The sequence below is a fragment of the Rana temporaria genome, chromosome 10, assembly GCF_905171775.1.
Source record: "Rana temporaria chromosome 10, aRanTem1.1, whole genome shotgun sequence".
NCBI classification, from domain to species: domain Eukaryota; kingdom Metazoa; phylum Chordata; class Amphibia; order Anura; family Ranidae; genus Rana; species Rana temporaria.
This window is the reverse complement of record NC_053498.1, coordinates 995472-1014299: the sequence shown is the minus strand read 5'-3', so window position 1 is coordinate 1014299 and position 18828 is coordinate 995472. Positions and strand designations below refer to the sequence as shown.

Sequence of the window (18828 nt, the reverse complement as noted above, 5' to 3'; positions counted from 1 at the left end):
CTCCCCCCGGAGATCAGACAACTCACCTTGGCCATCTGCACCACATTGGGGAACTCGGTCAGGCAGGAGATGGGGATGACGTCGTGGTACGTCTGGGACTTCGTCCTGGAGAAGGAAGACGAGGACAGAGATGACTATACAGGAGGAGAATAGACAGGCACAGAGCGAGGGGATGGCTGAACGGAGGAGGGAGGAACGACGTGGATGGAGGGAGGAACGACGTGGATGAACGGAGGAGGGCAGAGCGACGTGGATGAAGGGAGGAGGGCGGAACGACGTGGATGAAGGGAGGAGGGAGGAACGACGTGGCTGAACGGAGGAGGGAGGAACGCCGTGGGAGGAGGGAGGATAGACGTGGATGAAGGGAGGAGGGAGGAACGACGTGGATGAAGGGAGGAGGGAGAAACGACGTGGATGATGGGAGGAGGGAGGAACGATGTGGATGAAGGGAGGAGGGAGGAACGACGTGGCTGAACGGAGGAGGGCGGAACGACGTGGATGAAGGGAGGAGGGTGGAACGACGTGGATGAAGGGAGGAGGGAGGAACGACGTGGATGAAGGGAGGAGGGAGGAACGACGTGGCTGAACGGAGGAGGGCGGAACGACGTGGATGAAGGGAGGAGGGAGGAACGACGTGGATGAAGGGAGGAGGGAGGAACGACGTGGATGAAGGGAGGAGGGCGGAACGACGTGGATGGAGGGAGGAGGGAGGAACGACGTGGATGGAGGGAGGAGGGAGAAACGACGTGGATGAAGGGAGGAGGGAGAAACGACGTGGATGAAGGGAGGAGGGTGGAAAGACGTGGATGAAGGGAGGAGGGAGGAACGACGTGGATGAAGGGAGGAGGGAGAAACGACGTGGATGATGGGAGGAGGGAGGAACGATGTGGATGAAGGGAGGAGGGAGGAACGACGTGGCTGAACGGAGGAGGGCGGAACGACGTGGATGAAGGGAGGAGGGTGGAACGACGTGGATGGAGGGAGGAGGGAGAAACGACGTGGATGAAGGGAGGAGGGAGGAACGACGTGGGTGAAGGGAGGAGGGAGGAACGACGTGGATGAAGGGAGGAGGGAGGAATGACGTGGATGAAGGGAGGAGAGAGGAACGACGTGGATGGAGGGAGGAACGACGTGGATGAAGGGAGGAGGGAGGAACGACTTGGATGGAGGGAGGAACGACGTGGATGAAGGGAGGAGGGAGGAACGACGTGGATGAACGGAGGAAAGCCGTGGATGAAGGGAGGAAGGTGGAACGCCGTGGATGAATGGAGGAAAGCCGTGGATGAAGGGAGGAAGGTGGAACGCCGTGGATGAACGGAGGAGGGAGGAACGACGTGGATGAAGGGAGGAAGGTGGAACGCCGTGGATGAAGGGAGGAGGGAGGAAAGCCGTGGATGAAGGGAGGAGGGAGGAACGACGTGGATGAAGGGAGGAGGGAGGAACGACGTGGATGAAGGGAGGAGGGAGGAACGACGTGGATGAAGGGAGGAGGGAGGAACGACGTGGATGAAGGGAGGAGGGAGGAACGCCGTGGATGAAGGGAGGAACGACGTGGATGAACGGAGGAGGGAGGAACGACGTGGATGAAGGGAGGAGGGAGGAACGACGTGGATGAAGGGAGGAACGATGTGGATGAAGGGAGGAACGACGTGGATGAAGGGAGGAGGGAGGAACGACGTGGATGAAGGGAGGAGGGAGGAACGCCGTGGATGAACGGAGGAGGGAGGAACAACGTGGATGAAGGGAGGAGGGCGGAATGACGTGGATGAAGGGAGGATATACGTGGATGAAGGGAGGAGGGAGGAACGACGTGGATGAAGGGAGGAGGGAGGAACGACGTGGATGAAGGGAGGAAGGAGGAACGCCGTGGATGAAGGGAGGAGGGAGGAACGGCGTGGATGAAGGGAGGAGGGAGAAACGCCGTAGATGAAGGGAGGAGGGAGGAACGGCGTGGATGAAGGGAGGAACGACGTGGATGAAGGGAGGAGGGAGGAACGCCGTGGATGAAGGGAGGAAGGAGGAACGCCGTGGATGAAGGGAGGAGGGAGGAACGGCGTGGATGAAGGGAGGAGGGAGGAACGCCGTGGATGAAGGGAGGAGGGAGGAACGGCGTGGATGAAGGGAGGAACGACGTGGATGAAGGGAGGAGGGTGGAACGACGTGGCTGAACGGAGGAGGGAGGAACGACGTGGATGAAGGGAGGAGGGAGGAACGACGTGGATGAAGGGAGGAACGACGTGGATGAAGGGAGGAGGGAGGAACGACGTGGATGAAGGGAGGAACGACGTGGATGAAGGGAGGAGGGAGGAACGACGTGGATGAAGGGAGGAGGGAGGAACGCCGTGGATGAAGGGAGGAGGGAGGAACGACGTGGATGAAGGGAGGAGGGAGGAACGACGTGGATGAAGGGAGGAGGGAGGAACGACGTGGATGAAGGGAGGAGGGTGGAACGGCGTGGATGAAGGGAGGAGGGAGGAACGACGTGGATGAAGGGAGGAGGGAGGAACGACGTGGATGAAGGGAGGAGGGTGGAACGACGTGGATGAACGAAGGAGGGAGGAACAACGTGGATGAAGGGAGGAGGGCGGAATGACGTGGATGAAGGGAGGAGGGAGGATAGACGTGGATGAAGGGAGGAGGGAGGAACGACGTGGATGAAGGGAGGAACGACGTGGATGAAGGGAGGAGGGAGGAATGACGTGGATGAAGGGAGGAGGGAGGAACGACGTAGCTGAACGGAGGAGGGAGGAACGACGTGGATGAAGGGAGGAGGGAGGAACGACGTGGATGAAGGGAGGAGGGAGGAACGACGTGGATGAAGGGAGGAGGGTGGAACGACGTGGATGAAGGGAGGAGGGAGGAACGACGTGGATGAAGGGAGGAGGGAGGAACGACGTAGCTGAACGGAGGAGGGAGGAACGACGTGGATGAAGGGAGGAGGGAGGAACGACGTGGATGAAGGGAGGAGGGAGGAACGACGTGGATGAAGGGAGGAGGGTGGAACGACGTGGATGAAGGGAGGAGGGAGGAAAGACGTGGATGAAGGGAGGAGGGAGAAAAGACGTGGATGAAGGGAGGAACGACGTGGATGAAGGGAGGAGGGAGGAAAGACGTGGATGAAGGGAGGAACGACGTGGATGAAGGGAGGAGGGAGGAACGACGTGGATGAAGGGAGGAGGGAGGAAAGACGTGGATGAAGGGAGGAACGACGTGGATGAAGGGAGGAGGGAGGAACGGCGTGGATGAAGGGAGGAGGGAGGAACGACGTGGATGAAGGGAGGAGGGAGGAACGACGTGGATGAAGGGAGGAGGGTGGAACGACGTGGATGAAGGGAGGAGGGAGGAACGACGTGGATGAAGGGAGGAGGGAGGAACGACGTGGATGAAGGGAGGAGGGTGGAACGACGTGGATGAAGGGAGGAGGGAGGAACGACGTGGATGAAGGGAGGAGGGAGGAACGACGTGGATGAAGGGAGGAGGGAGGAACGACGTGGATGAAGGGAGGAGGGAGGAACGACGTGGATGAAGGGAGGAGGGAGGAACGACGTGGATGAAGGGAGGAGGGTGGAACGACGTGGATGAAGGGAGGAGGGAGGAACGACGTGGATGAAGGGAGGATAGACGTGGATGAAGGGAGGAGGGAGGAACGACGTGGATGAAGGGAGGATAGACGTGGATGAAGGGAGGAGGGAGGAACGACGTGGATGAAGGGAGGAGGGAGGAACGACGTGGATGAAGGGAGGAGGGAGGAACGACGTGGATGAAGGGAGGAGGGAGGAACGACGTGGATGAAGGGAGGAGGGAGGAACGACGTGGATGAAGGGAGGAGGGCGGAACGACGTGGATGAAGGGAGGAGGGAGGAACGACGTGGATGAAGGGAGGAGGGAGGAACGACGTGGATGAAGGGAGGAGGGAGGAACCACGTGGAGTAAGGGAGGAGGGAGGAACGATGTGGATGAAGGGAGGAGGGAGGAACGACGTGGATGAAGGGAGGAGGGCGAAACGATGTGGATGAAGGGAGAAGGGAGGAACGACGTGGATGAAGGGAGGAGGGAGGAACGACGTGGATGAAGGGAGGAGGGCGAAACGACGTGGATGAAGGGAGGAGGGAGGAACGACGTGGATGAAGGGAGGAGGGAGGAATGACGTGGATGAAGGGAGGAGGGAGGAACGACGTGGATGAAGGGAGGAGGGAGGAACGACGTGGCTGAACGGAGGAGGGAGGAACGACGTGGATGAAGGGAGGAGGGCGGAACGACGTGGCTGAACGGAGGAGGGAGGAACGACGTGGCTGAACGGAGGAGGGAGAAACGACGTGGCTGAACGGAGGAGGGAGGAACGACGTGGCTGAACGGAGGAGGGAGGAACGACGTGGATGAAGGGAGGATAGACGTGGATGAAGGGAGGAGGGAGGAACGACGTGGATGAAGGGAGGAGGGTGGAACGACGTGGATGAAGGGAGGAGGGAGGAACGACGTGGATGAAGGGAGGAGGGAGGAACGACGTGGATGAAGGGAGGAACGACGTGGATGGAGGGAGGAATGCCGTGGCTGAAGGGAGGAGGGAGGATAGACGTGGATTAAGGGAGGAACGACGTGGATGAAGGGAGGAGGGAGGAACAATGTGGATGAAGGGAGGAGGGCGGAACGACGTGGCTGAACGGAGGAGGGAGGAACGACGTGGATGAAGGGAGGAGGGTGGAACGACGTGGATGAAGGGAGGAGGGAGGAACGACGTGAATGAAGGGAGGAGGGAGGAACGCCGTGGATGAAGGGAGGAGGGAGGAACGCCGTGGATGAAGGGAGGAGGGAGGAACGCCGTGGATGAAGGGAGGAGGGAGGAACGCCGTGGATGAAGGGAGGAGGGAGGAACGACGTGGATGAAGGGAGGAGGGAGGAACGACGTGGATGAAGGGAGGATAGACGTGGATGAAGGGAGGGGGGTGGAACGACGTGGGTGAAGGGAGGAGGGCGGAACGACGTGGCTGAACGGAGGAGGGCGGAACGCCGTGGATGAAGGGAGGAGGGAGGAACGCCGTGGATGAAGGGAGGAACAACGTGGCTGAAAGGGCTAAAAGGCATCGACGGAAGCTGAACACAAAGCAGTAGTCGGGTGGAGGACCCCTTTAAAGCAAACCTGTGAAGACTGGAATGTGGGAGGGGCCATTTCTGACTCGGATTTAAAGGTACAGGCTCCAGGTTTGTCATCCTGATCCCCGTCTTCCTCATACAGAAGAGGATTTTGGAGGTTCCAGTCTTCACTGGCAGCATGCTTGTTCCATATAAAGTAGGGAAGCCAGGGATGGAAATGATGAACCAGCAATGGGCGGCTCCCCTATATTCCCCACATTGTCCGGTTCTGCTGGGATCATCCCACAGGCTGAGACTTGTAGTTCCTCAGCAGTGATTAGGACAAGTATGAAGCTAAAAGCTTCCATTAGAGCCTTCTCACACAGGTTCCCTTTAAGGCAGACACAGTATATGGCCCATCCCCCCCCCCCCCATCTGGCAGGCAGCGCAGGGCGTAGCCGGCGGGAGACACATGATGTAATGGGTACCGGAGCAGCAGGCGGAGGTGTTCCTGGTCTCCGATGACATCATACTTCATGGAGAAGACGAGGTGACCCAGAGCCGAATCCACCGAGTAATAATTGAAATGTTCCTGCAAGAGAAGAACCAGAGAGTCTGAAGACGGGGGCCGGCGTGACACCATAGAGCTCCTGTGTCAGGGAGTCACCCCCAAACGACTCAGGACTGCTGGTCACATGATACGGGGGGGTCCCCAATATATACAGTACAGGGGGCCGGCGTGACACCATAGAGCTTCTGTGTCAGGGTGTCACCCCCAAAACGACCCATGACTGCTGGTCACATGATACGGGGGGCCGGCGTGACACCATAGAGCTTCTGTGTCAGGGAGTCACCCCCAAAACGACTCATGACTGCTGGTCACATGATACGGGGGGGGGGGGTCCCCAATATATACAGTACAGGGGGCCGGCGTGACACCATAGAGCTTCTGTGTCAGGGTGTCACCCCCAAAACTACTCAGGACTGCTGGTCACATGATACCGGGGGGGGGGGGGGGGCTCCCCAATATATACAGTACAGGGGGGGTCCAGAGTCTGCAAACCTTGGGTCCCTCTATCCTCACACATGGAACCTTCCATATCTCTATCCTCACACATGGAACCTTCCATATCTCTATCCTCACACATGGAACCTTCCATATCTCTATCCTCACACATGGGACCTTCCATATCTCTATCCTCACACGTGGAACCTTCCATATCTCTATCCTCACACGTGGAACCTTCCATATCTCTATCCTCACACATGGGACCTTCCATATCTCTATCCTCACACGTGGAACCTTCCATATCTCTATCCTCACACATGGAACCTTCCATATCTCTATCCTCACACATGGGGCCTTCAATATCCTCACACATGGAGTCTTCCATATCTCTATCCTCACACATGGAACCTTCCATATCTCTATCCTCACACATGGGACCTTCCATATCTCTATCCTCACACGTGGAACCTTCCATATCTCTATCCTCACACATGGGGCCTTCAATATCCTCACACATGGAGTCTTCCATATCTCTATCCTCACACCAGGAACCTTCCATATCTCTATCCTCACACATGGAACCTTCCATATCTCTATCCTCACACATGGAACCTTCCATATCTCTATCCTCACACATGGAACCTTCCATATCTCTATCCTCACACATGGAACCTTCCATATCTCTATCCTCACACATGGAACCTTCCATATCTCTATCCTCACAGATGAGGCCTTCCATATCTCTATCCTCGCACACGGAGCCTTCCATATCTCTATCCTCACACACGGGGCCTTCCATATCTCTATCCTCACACACGGGGCCTTCCATATCTCTATCCTCACACACGGGGCCTTCCATATCTCTATCCTCACACATGGAACCTTCCATATCTCTATCCTCACACACGGGGCCTTCCATATCTCTATCCTCACACATGGAACCTTCCATATCTCTATCCTCACACATGGGGCCTTCCATATCTCTATCCTCACACATGGAACCTTCCATATCTCTATCCTCACACATGGAACCTTCCATATCTCTATCCTCACACATGGGGCCTTCCATATCTCTATCCTCACACATGGAGCCTTCCATATCTCTATCCTCACACATGGAGCCTTCCATATCTCTATCCTCACACACAGGCCTTCCATATCTCTATCCTCACACACGGAACCTTCCATATCTCTATCCTCACACACGGAACCTTCCATATCTCTAGCCTCACACATGGAACCTTCCATATCTCTATCCTCACAGATGGAACCTTCCATATCTCTATCCTCACAGATGGAACCTTCCATATCTCTATCCTCACACATGGAACCTTCCATATCTCTATCCTCACACATGGAGCCTTCCATATCTCTATCCTCACACATGGAGCCCTCTATATCTCTATCCTCACACATGGCGCCTTCCATATCTCTATCCTCACACATGGGGCCTTCCATATCTCTATCCTCACACATGGAACCTTCCATATCTCTATCCTCACACACGGGCCTTCCATATCTCTATCCTCACACATGGAACCTTCCATATCTCTATCCTCACACACGGGCCTTCCATATCTCTATCCTCACACATGGAACCTTCCATATCTCTATCCTCACACATGGAACCTTCCATATCTCTATCCTCACACACGGAGCCTTCCATATCTCTATCCTCACACACAGGGCCTTCCATATCTCTATCCTCACACACGGGGCCTTCCATATCTCTATCCTCACACACGGGGCCTTCCATATCTCTATCCTCACACATGGAACCTTCCATATCTCTATCCTCACACACAAGGCCTTCCATATCTCTATCCTCACACATGGGGCCTTCCATATCTCTATCCTCACACATGGAACCTTCCATATCTCTATCCTCACACATGGAACCTTCCATATCTCTATCCTCACAGATGAGGCCTTCCATATCTCTATCCTCACACACGGAGCCTTCCATATCTCTATCCTCACACACAGGGCCTTCCATATCTCTATCCTCACACACGGGGCCTTCCATATCTCTATCCTCACACACGGGGCCTTCCATATCTCTATCCTCACACATGGAACCTTCCATATCTCTATCCTCACACATGGAACCTTCCATATCTCTATCCTCACACATGGAACCTTCCATATCTCTATCCTCACAGATGGAACCTTCCATATCTCTATCCTCACACATGGAACCTTCCATATCTCTATCCTCACACATGGAACCTTCCATATCTCTATCCTCACACATGGCGCCTTCCATATCTCTATCCTCACACAGGGCCTTCCATATCTCTATCCTCACACATGGAACCTTCCATATCTCTATCCTCACACATGGAACCCTCCATATCTCTATCCTCACACACGGGCCTTCCATATCTCTATCCTCACACATGGAACCTTCCATATCTCTATCCTCACACATGGAACCTTCCATATCTCTATCCTCACACATGGAGCCTTCCATATCTCTATCCTCACACATGGAACCTTCCATATCTCTATCCTCACACACAAGGCCTTCCATATCTCTATCCTCACACATGGGGCCTTCCATATCTCTATCCTCACACATGGAACCTTCCATATCTCTATCCTCACACATGGAACCTTCCATATCTCTATCCTCACAGATGAGGCCTTCCATATCTCTATCCTCACACACGGAGCCTTCCATATCTCTATCCTCACACACAGGGCCTTCCATATCTCTATCCTCACACACGGGGCCTTCCATATCTCTATCCTCACACACGGGGCCTTCCATATCTCTATCCTCACACATGGAACCTTCCATATCTCTATCCTCACACACAAGGCCTTCCATATCTCTATCCTCACACATGGGGCCTTCCATATCTCTATCCTCACACATGGAACCTTCCATATCTCTATCCTCACACATGGAACCTTCCATATCTCTATCCTCACAGATGAGGCCTTCCATATCTCTATCCTCACACACGGAGCCTTCCATATCTCTATCCTCACACACAGGGCCTTCCATATCTCTATCCTCACACATGGAACCTTCCATATCTCTATCCTCACACACAAGGCCTTCCATATCTCTATCCTCACACATGGGGCCTTCCATATCTCTATCCTCACACATGGAACCTTCCATATCTCTATCCTCACACACAAGGCCTTCCATATCTCTATCCTCACACATGGGGCCTTCCATATCTCTATCCTCACACATGGAACCTTCCATATCTCTATCCTCACACATGGAACCTTCCATATCTCTATCCTCACACACGGGGCCTTCCATATCTCTATCCTCACACATGGAACCTTCCATATCTCTATCCTCACACACAAGGCCTTCCATATCTCTATCCTCACACATGGGGCCTTCCATATCTCTATCCTCACACATGGAACCTTCCATATCTCTATCCTCACACATGGAACCTTCCATATCTCTATCCTCACAGATGAGGCCTTCCATATCTCTATCCTCACACACGGAGCCTTCCATATCTCTATCCTCACACACAGGGCCTTCCATATCTCTATCCTCACACACGGGGCCTTCCATATCTCTATCCTCACACACGGGGCCTTCCATATCTCTATCCTCACACATGGAACCTTCCATATCTCTATCCTCACACATGGAACCTTCCATATTTCTATCCTCACACATGGAGCCTTCCATATCTCTATCCTCACACATGGAACCTTCCATATCTCTATCCTCACACATGGAACCTTCCATATCTCTATCCCCACACATGGAACCTTCCATATCTCTATCCTCACACATGGAACCTTCCATATCTCTATCCTCACACATGGAACCTTCCATATCTCTATCCTCACACATGAGGCCTTCCATATCTCTATCCTCACACATGGAACCTTCCATATCTCTATCCTCACACATGGAACCTTCCATGTCTCTATCCTCACACATGGAGCCTTCCATATCTCTATCCTCACACACGAGCCTTCCATATCTCTATCCTCACACGTGGAACCTTCCATATCTCTATCCTCACACACGGGGCCTTCCATATCTCTATCCTCACACATGGAACCTTCCATATCTCTATCCTCACACATGGAACCTTCCATATCTCTATCCTCACACACAGGGCCTTCCATATCTCTATCCTCACACATGGAACTTTCCATATCTCTATCCTCACACACGGAACCTTCCATATCTCTATCCTCACACATGGGGCCTTCCATATCTCTATCCTCACACATGGAACCTTCCATATCTCTATCCTCACACATGGAACCTTCCATATCTCTATCCTCACACACGGAACCTTCCATATCTCTATCCTCACACATGAGGCCTTCCATATCTCTATCCTCACACATGGAACCTTCCATATCTCTATCCTCACAGATGGGGCCTTCCATATCTCTATCCTCACACACGGGGCCTTCCATATCTCTATCCTCACAGATGGATTCCATTGCCCCCCTGGTGTTTGTGCCCACCTAACCCCTAGATCATATTCCCCCGTTTCCCGGTGTGTACTCACCTTCCCTAGGAAGTGTTTGCGGTACAGGCGTGCCATGTGGTTACTTTCCAGCTTCACCTTCCCGCCGGGAGACTGAACGTTCTCGGGATCCAGCAACGAGGAGCGATCGTGATTGGTCCCTTCGATCCAGTAACCCCCAAATTGCGGCAGTAGGATAAGAGGGAAGGGCCCCTCCCGGCCCAGGACCTGCAGGGTACAAGGGACAGATCCTTTTTTTATTACCATATAAATGTTCTTTACCTTCAATGAGAACACAACATGGGGACAAGGAAACCTAAACGTGGCAGGAAACTCAGACTGAGGCATGGGGGGACCACGGAGGTCTGACTGAGACACAGGGGGACCACGGAGGTCTGACTGAGACACAGGGGGACCACGGAGGTCAGACTGAGACACAGGGGGACCACGGAGGTCAGACTGAGACACAGGGGGACCACGGAGGTCAGACTGAGACACGGGGGGACCACGGAGGTCAGACTGAGGCATGGGGGGACCACGGAGGTCAGACTGAGACACAGGGGGACCACGGAGGTCAGACTGAGACACAGGGGGACCACGGAGGTCAGACTGAGACACAGGGGGACCACGGAGGTCAGACTGAGACACAGGGGGACCACGGAGGTCAGACAGACACAGGGGGACCACGGAGGTCAGACTGAGACACAGGGGGACCACGGAGGTCAGACTGAGACACAGGGGGACCACGGAGGTCAGACTGAGGCACAGGGGGACCACGGAGGTCAGACTGAGACACAGGGGGACCACGGAGGTCAGACTGAGGCACAGGGGAACGATATAGGTCAGACTGAGACACAGGGGGACCACAGAGGTCAGACTGAGGCACAGGGGGACCATGAAGGTCAGACTGAGACACAGGGGGACCACAGAGGTCAGACTGAGACACAGGGGGACCATGGAGGTCAGACTGAGGCACAGGGGAACCACGGAGGTCAGACTGAGGCACAGGGGAACCACGGAGGTCAGACTGAGGCACAGGGGGACCACGGAGGTCAGACTGAGGCACAGGGGGACCACGGAGGTCAGACTGAGACACAGGGGGAACACGGAGGTCAGACTGAGACACAGGGGGAACACGGAGGTCAGACTGAGACACAGGGGGACCACAGAGGTCAGACTGAGACACAGGGGGACCACGGAGGTCAGACTGAGACACAGGGGGACCACGGAGGTCAGACTGAGACACAGGGGGACCACGGAGGTCAGACTGAGACACGGGGGGACCACGGAGGTCAGACTGAGGCATGGGGGGACCACGGAGGTCAGACTGAGACACAGGGGGACCACGGAGGTCAGACTGAGACACAGGGGGACCACGGAGGTCAGACTGAGACACAGGGGGACCACGGAGGTCAGACTGAGACACAGGGGGACCACGGAGGTCAGACAGACACAGGGGGACCACGGAGGTCAGACTGAGACACAGGGGGACCACGGAGGTCAGACTGAGACACAGGGGGACCACGGAGGTCAGACTGAGGCACAGGGGGACCACGGAGGTCAGACTGAGACACAGGGGGACCACGGAGGTCAGACTGAGGCACAGGGGGACGATATAGGTCAGACTGAGACACAGGGGGACCACAGAGGTCAGACTGAGGCACAGGGGGACCATGAAGGTCAGACTGAGACACAGGGGGACCACAGAGGTCAGACTGAGACACAGGGGGACCATGGAGGTCAGACTGAGGCACAGGGGAACCACGGAGGTCAGACTGAGGCACAGGGGAACCACGGAGGTCAGACTGAGGCACAGGGGGACCACGGAGGTCAGACTGAGGCACAGGGGGACCACGGAGGTCAGACTGAGACACAGGGGGAACACGGAGGTCAGACTGAGACACAGGGGGAACACGGAGGTCAGACTGAGACACAGGGGGACCACAGAGGTCAGACTGAGACACAGGGGGACCACGGAGGTCAGACTGAGGCACAGGGGGACCACGGAGGTCAGACTGAGGCACAGGGGGACCACGGAGGTCAGACTGAGGCACAGGGGGACCACAGAGGTCAGACTGAGGCACAGGGGGACCACGGAGGTCAGACTGAGACACAGGGGGACCACGGAGGTCAGACTGAGACACAGGGGGACCACGGAGGTCAGACTGAGGCACAGGGGGACCACGAAGGTCAGACTGAGACACAAGGGGACCATTGAGGTCAGACTAAGGCACAGGGGGGCCATGAAGGTCAGACTAAGGCACCGAGGACCAAGAAAAGGTCAGACTGAGGTACAGGGGGACCACGAAGGTCAGACTGAGACACAGGGGGACCACAGAGGTCAGACTGAGGCACAGGGGGGTCATGGAGGTTAGTTTGGGACCTAGGGGGCCATGAAGGTCATAAACGATTACATAAATGGTTTGCCTGACGTTCCCCTTGAATGACCCCCATTATCCTGAGATATCGGAGAGGGAAGATTGTGAGTGACCCCCATTATCCTGAGATATCGGAGAGGGAAGATTGTGAGTAGGCGGACTACCTCCGCTGGCGGGCTCTTACCTCATGGACACTGGGGTAGGGGATGTAGTCCTCCTCTGTCTGCAGTAGGAAGGAAAATAGTAGAAGATTAATACAAGGAATAGGAGACATCAGTACACCGCCATGGCCTATGGCAGAGCTCAGTTCATACACGGGGTCCATGGCGCAGAGGGAACAGAAAGGGCCAATAAATACCAGCAGGGGGCGCAGTTTCTGTGAATTCCCTCCAATGGGGGTCATAGAAAACAAAAAAATATTCACAGCGACAACCTACCGTCATCCTCATCCCACCAACACGGACTCACCTTCAGAGGTGGAGGCATCGAGTATCTCTGTTCATCCATTCTGCAGCCCTGAAATATGGAGCCAGAAAAGGGCGACAGTCACTCGTTATACACCGCCACTGAATATGTCTGCGACATTGCTGGAAATTCAACTTGTGTTTATGTCAGGATTCAGGGTATCAGAGGGGACAAGGAGGTTAGACTGGGGAACAGGGGGAACTTCGAGGTCAGAGGGGGGCCATGGGGGTCAGATTGGGGCACAGGAGGAACATGAAGGTCAGAGAGGGGTAAAGAGGGGGGCCATGGGGGTCAGATTGGGGCACCGGAGGAACATGGAGGTCAGAGAGGGGTAAAGAGGGGAGGGCCATGGGGGTCAGATTGGGGCACCGGAGAAACATGAAGGTCAGAGAGGGGCAAAAGGGTCAGAGAGGGGCTTAGGGGAGCATAAGGGGTAGCAGAGGGGGGCAAAGGGGGTAGGCTGCATATAGATCAGACAGGGGACGAGAGAAGCATGGGTGTGAAATAGGAACCTAGGGGGGCCATGGAGGTCATACTGGGGCCCATAGTAGGCATGGCAGTCAGAAAGAAGCACAGGGCGGCATGGAGATCAGAATAGGACACAGGGGGCTATGGGGGTCAGACAGGGGCATGGAGGTGGCATAGAGTTTGGACAGGGGCACGGGGGGCTATGAAGGCCAGACAGGGTTTCCTCTATAAGGAGGTGCAATGAGGGGCCCCTAAGGACACCTCGGAGGTTGGACACTTACCTGCATCTTTTCAATCATTTCAAACAGGTCCGAGTTCTGTGAGAAGAAAAGAGAAATTCATCAATATCTCAGAGGAGTGATCTCTATTATTGCCCCCTCCCCCCACCTCCCCGAAATCCCCCTCCCCCACCTCCCCGAAATCTGTACGGAATAAACAGACATTAGAGTGTAAGCTCTTCTGGCGTAGAGACCTGTACAGCACTACAGTATATGTCAGAGCTATTTATATATCACTGCAGTAAAAGAACAAAACATTCTGATTGGAGTCTCCCCCCCCCCCCCACAATGATCTGTTCCTGGTGATGGGGGGGGGGGGGGGGTAATAGAGCGGAATCATTCTGCTCATACACACAGGTACTCCACCACCTGCACACAGATCATCCATTATTCATCACTGACATGAACCCCCCCCCCCCAGGAAATTAATGCCGGCTGCAATTTTAGGAGCAAAAACTATTTTCAGAAAACTACAGGCTGCCGATTCCCCAGACGGGGGCGCTGAAGCGTGTAACAGGAAGTACATCATGTGCAAAACTGTCCGTTATTCCTGCAGGATCTTCACAGCAAACCCCGAGACCTCCACGCCGCGCTTCTCCCACCATCCACCGCAGACCCCCGCCGCCGCACTTCTCCCACAATCCACCGCAGACCCCCGCCGCCACGCTTCTCCCACAATCCACCGCAGACCCCCGCCGCCACGCTTCTCCCACAATCCACCGCAGACCCCCGCCGCCGCACTTCTCCCACAATCCACCGCAGACCCCCGCCGCCGCACTTCTCCCACCATCCACCGCAGACCCCCGCCGCCGCACTTCTCCCACAATCCACCGCAGACCCCCGCCGCCACGCTTCTCCCACAATCCACCGCAGACCCCCGCCGCCGCACTTCTCCCACAATCCACCGCAGACCCCCGCCGCCGCACTTCTCCCACGATCCACCGCAGACCCCCGCCACCACACCGCGCCTTCCCACCATCCACCGTAGACCCCTGCTGCCGCACTTCTCCCACAATCCACCGCAGACCCCCGCCGCCACGCCGCACTTCTCCTACAATCCACCACAGACCCCAGCCGCCACGCTTCTCCCACAATCCACCGCAGACCTCAGCCGCCACACCGCGCCTTCCCAAATCCACCGCAGACCCCCGCCGCCACACAGCGCCTTCCCAAATCCACCGCAAGACCCCCGCCGCCACACAGCGCCTTCCCAAATCCACCGCAGACCCCCGCCGCCACACAGCGCCTTCCCAAATCCACCGCAGACCCCCGCCGCCACACAGCGCCTTCCCAAATCCGCCGCAGACCCCCGCCACCACACAGCGCCTTCCCAAATCCACCGCAGACCCCCGCCGCCACACAGCGCCTTCCCAAATCCACCGCAGACCCCCGCCGCCACACAGCGCCTTCCCAAATCCACCGCAGACCCCCGCCGCCACACAGCGCCTTCCCAAATCCACCGCAGACCCCCGCCACCACACAGCGCCTTCCCAAATCCACCGCAGACCCCCGCCGCCACACAGCGCCTTCCCAAATCCACCGCAGACCCCCGCCGCCACACAGCGCCTTCCCACAATCCACCGCAGACCCCCGCCGCCACACAGCGCCTTCCCAAATCCACCGCAGACCCCCGCCACCACACAGCGCCTTCCCAAATCCACCGCAGACCCCCGCCGCCACACAGCGCCTTCCCAAATCCACCGCAGACCCCCGCCGCCACACAGCGCCTTCCCACAATCCACCGCAGACCCCCGCCGCCACACAGCGCCTTCCCACAATCCACCGCAGACCCCCGCCGCCACACAGCGCCTTCCCACAATCCACCGCAGACCCCCGCCGCCACGCTTCTCCCACAATCCACCGCAGAGCCCAGCCGCCACACCGCGCCTTCCCAAATCCAACGCAGACCCCCGCCGCCACACAGCGCCTTCCCACAATCCACCGCAGACCCCCGCTGCCACACAGCGCTTTCCCACAATCCACCGCAGACCCCCGCCGCCACGCAGCGCCTTCCCACAATCCACCGCAGATCCCGGCCAAACTTCTCCCACAATCCACCGCAGACCCCCGCTGCCACGCCGTGCTCCTCCCACATTCCACCGCAGAACCCCGCCGCCACACAGCGCCTTCCCACAATCCACCGCAGACCCCCGCTGCCACACAGCGCCTTCCCACAATCCACCACAGACCCCCGCCGCCACGCAGCGCCTTCCCACAATCCACCGCAGACCCCCTCCGCCACACTGCGCCTTCCCACAATCCACCGCAGACCCCCTCCGCCACACTGCGCCTTCCCCCAATCCACTGCAGACCCCCGCCGCCACACCGCGCCTTCCCACAATCCACCGCAGACCTCCGCCGCCACACCGCGCCTTCCCACAATCCACCGCAGACCTCCCTGTATTGTGACCGGTCAGGATTTATTCCCGCAGATCTGATTGGGTGACATTGAACGGTGTGTGGAGGGAGAAGTCTCGGCACCCCGATGCTGTGAGCAGAACATTTCCAGATGGGAGCGGAGGAATCCATGCGCCAGCTCGGATGTGACAGACGCCCCCCCGGGTGGCGCGGTGACTCCGCAGAGCGTCCCGGCCGTGTCAGAACAAATGTGTCAGATTGCGCAGTGCACCGATATCAGCCGGCGCTGCCTGTGGGGGGGGGGGGGGGGGGCCGGGGAGTGACACATCCTGTCTGCATTGCGTATGCTGAGCGCAGAGACTGGCGGCGGCTTGGCCTTTTCGCTGCCAGCAGTGCGCGGCGGGCTCTGCGGAGATCCCGCTAAAAGTGTGAAACCAAAAGAAACGTCTCTGGCGATGCAGGCGAATTATCCTCAGTCCAACGAGCGCCTGACTTCCTTCTACATAAACATCATCCCCTGTGCGGGCCTAGAACAGCGGCGCTGTGACGCACGAAAGACGCGCTGTGCGCAGGAAATCTTATCTACCCCCTGTGGACACATCACTGGGAGATCTCCTGACTTCATAGAAGAGAGAACATGTCATCTGTACACTCTCAGGGGGGGAAATAGAACCACCAATCAGAGAGCGGCACCACCTACTTCGCTATGACGCAGCCCACTTTTTGGAAGTCCAGCGCTTCCTTGCATTGGCTGAGACACCAAGGCACAGCCGGCTCTGGAAATCACAGGACTCTGTGCAGGCCAGTCAAGTTCCTCCACCCCAAACTCGCTCATCCATGTCTTTATGGACCTTGCTTTGTGCACTGGTCCAAATCATTTGGTGGAGGGGGGATTATGGGGTTATGGTGTGTGGGTGGAGGGGGGATTATGGGGTTATGGTGTGTGGGTGGAGGGGGGATTATGGTGTGTGGGGGAGGGGGATTATGGTGTTGGGTTGTTTTTCAGGGGTTGGGCTTGGCCCCTTAGTTCCAGTGAAGGGAACTCTTAAGGAAGGTGTCGGCACATCAAGACACATTTTGGACAATTTCATGCCCCAACTTTTTGGGAACAGTCCCTTCCTGTTCCAACATGACTGCCCAACAGTGTACAAAATACTGGTCAAACATTCCCATAGACACACCCCTAAACCTTGTGGATGGCCTTCCCATAGACACACCCCTAAACCTTGTGGACGGCCTTCCCATAGACACACCCCTAAACCTTGTGGACGGCCTTCCCATAGACACACCCCTAAACCTTGTGGATGGCCTTCCCATAGACACACCCCTAAACCTTGTGGACGGCCTTCCCATAGACACACCCCTAAACCTTGTGGACGGCCTTCTCACAGACACACCCCTAAACCTTGTGGACGGCCTTCCCATAGACACACCCCTAAACCTTGTGGACGGCCTTCCCAGAAGAGTTGAAGCTATTATATCTGCAAAGGGCGGAGCCAACTCAATATTGAACCCTACAGACTAAGACTAGGGGGTCATTAAAGGTCATGTGTGTGTAAAGGCCGGCGTCCCAATACTTTTGACAATATAGTGTACAAGGTATCCATTTAGGGGCCACATACACCCAATACTGGGGTCCATTTACAACCTTCTCTGTCCATCAATGTATTATCAACACACGTCTATGGTCCAACCTCACAGGGCACCACGCCATACGCGTGTTCCCACCTTTTACATCCTCTATGGGACCTCAATGATTACAGGCCAAACCACACCCCCCATTTCACAACCCAGCGCACCACACCTCTGCATGGTGGACCTACCAACTTTATAGACTCCGGTGCCTTTACCCAAGCTGGGCATTGTTGGCCCACGTTGGACGGACGCACCCAAATCACGACCACTCACAGGTTGGTCCTACCCAAACCCTGCCTCAAAATACGCAGAGAACATCCAATACACCTACTCTACAGGGCTGGTCCAGCCCAGGCCACACCTCTAAATATGCATGGACTGCCCATGTGCGGTCCTGATCCCCCCAAAAATGACCTTTTGAGTTACAGAGCCTGGGCATCAAGATTGAAGCTGTGATCCCTGGACACGGCATCAGTGGGACATATAGAGCCAAGATGTGGGACATATAGAGCCAAGATGTGGGACATATAGAGCCAAGATGTGAGACATATAGAGCCAAGATGTGGGACATATAGAGCCAAGATGTGGGACATATAGAGCCAAGATGTGAGACATATAGAGCCAAGATGTGGGACATATAGAGCCAAGATGTGGGACATATAGAGCCAAGATGTGGGACATATAGAGCCAAG

General features: G+C 56.2%; 1 protein-coding gene across 6 annotated transcripts in view; it reads right to left on the bottom strand.

Annotated features, from left to right (window-relative positions):
- LOC120916179 (RAP1 GTPase activating protein) overlaps positions 1–18828 on the bottom strand; it is a 145816-nt gene that overhangs the window by 27142 nt on the left and 99846 nt on the right. For all 6 annotated transcript variants that reach the window (XM_040327011.1, XM_040327012.1, XM_040327010.1 and 3 more), the window contains 6 exons: positions 14147–14182; positions 13401–13448; positions 13117–13155; positions 10597–10782; positions 5559–5662; positions 27–105 (listed from right to left, as the gene is read on the bottom strand). In XM_040327011.1, coding sequence (XP_040182945.1) covers positions 27–105; positions 5559–5662; positions 10597–10782; positions 13117–13155; positions 13401–13448; positions 14147–14164 — 474 coding nt within the window. In that variant the 5' untranslated portion in view covers positions 14165–14182. The remainder of the gene's footprint in view (positions 1–26; positions 106–5558; positions 5663–10596; positions 10783–13116; positions 13156–13400; positions 13449–14146; positions 14183–18828) is intronic.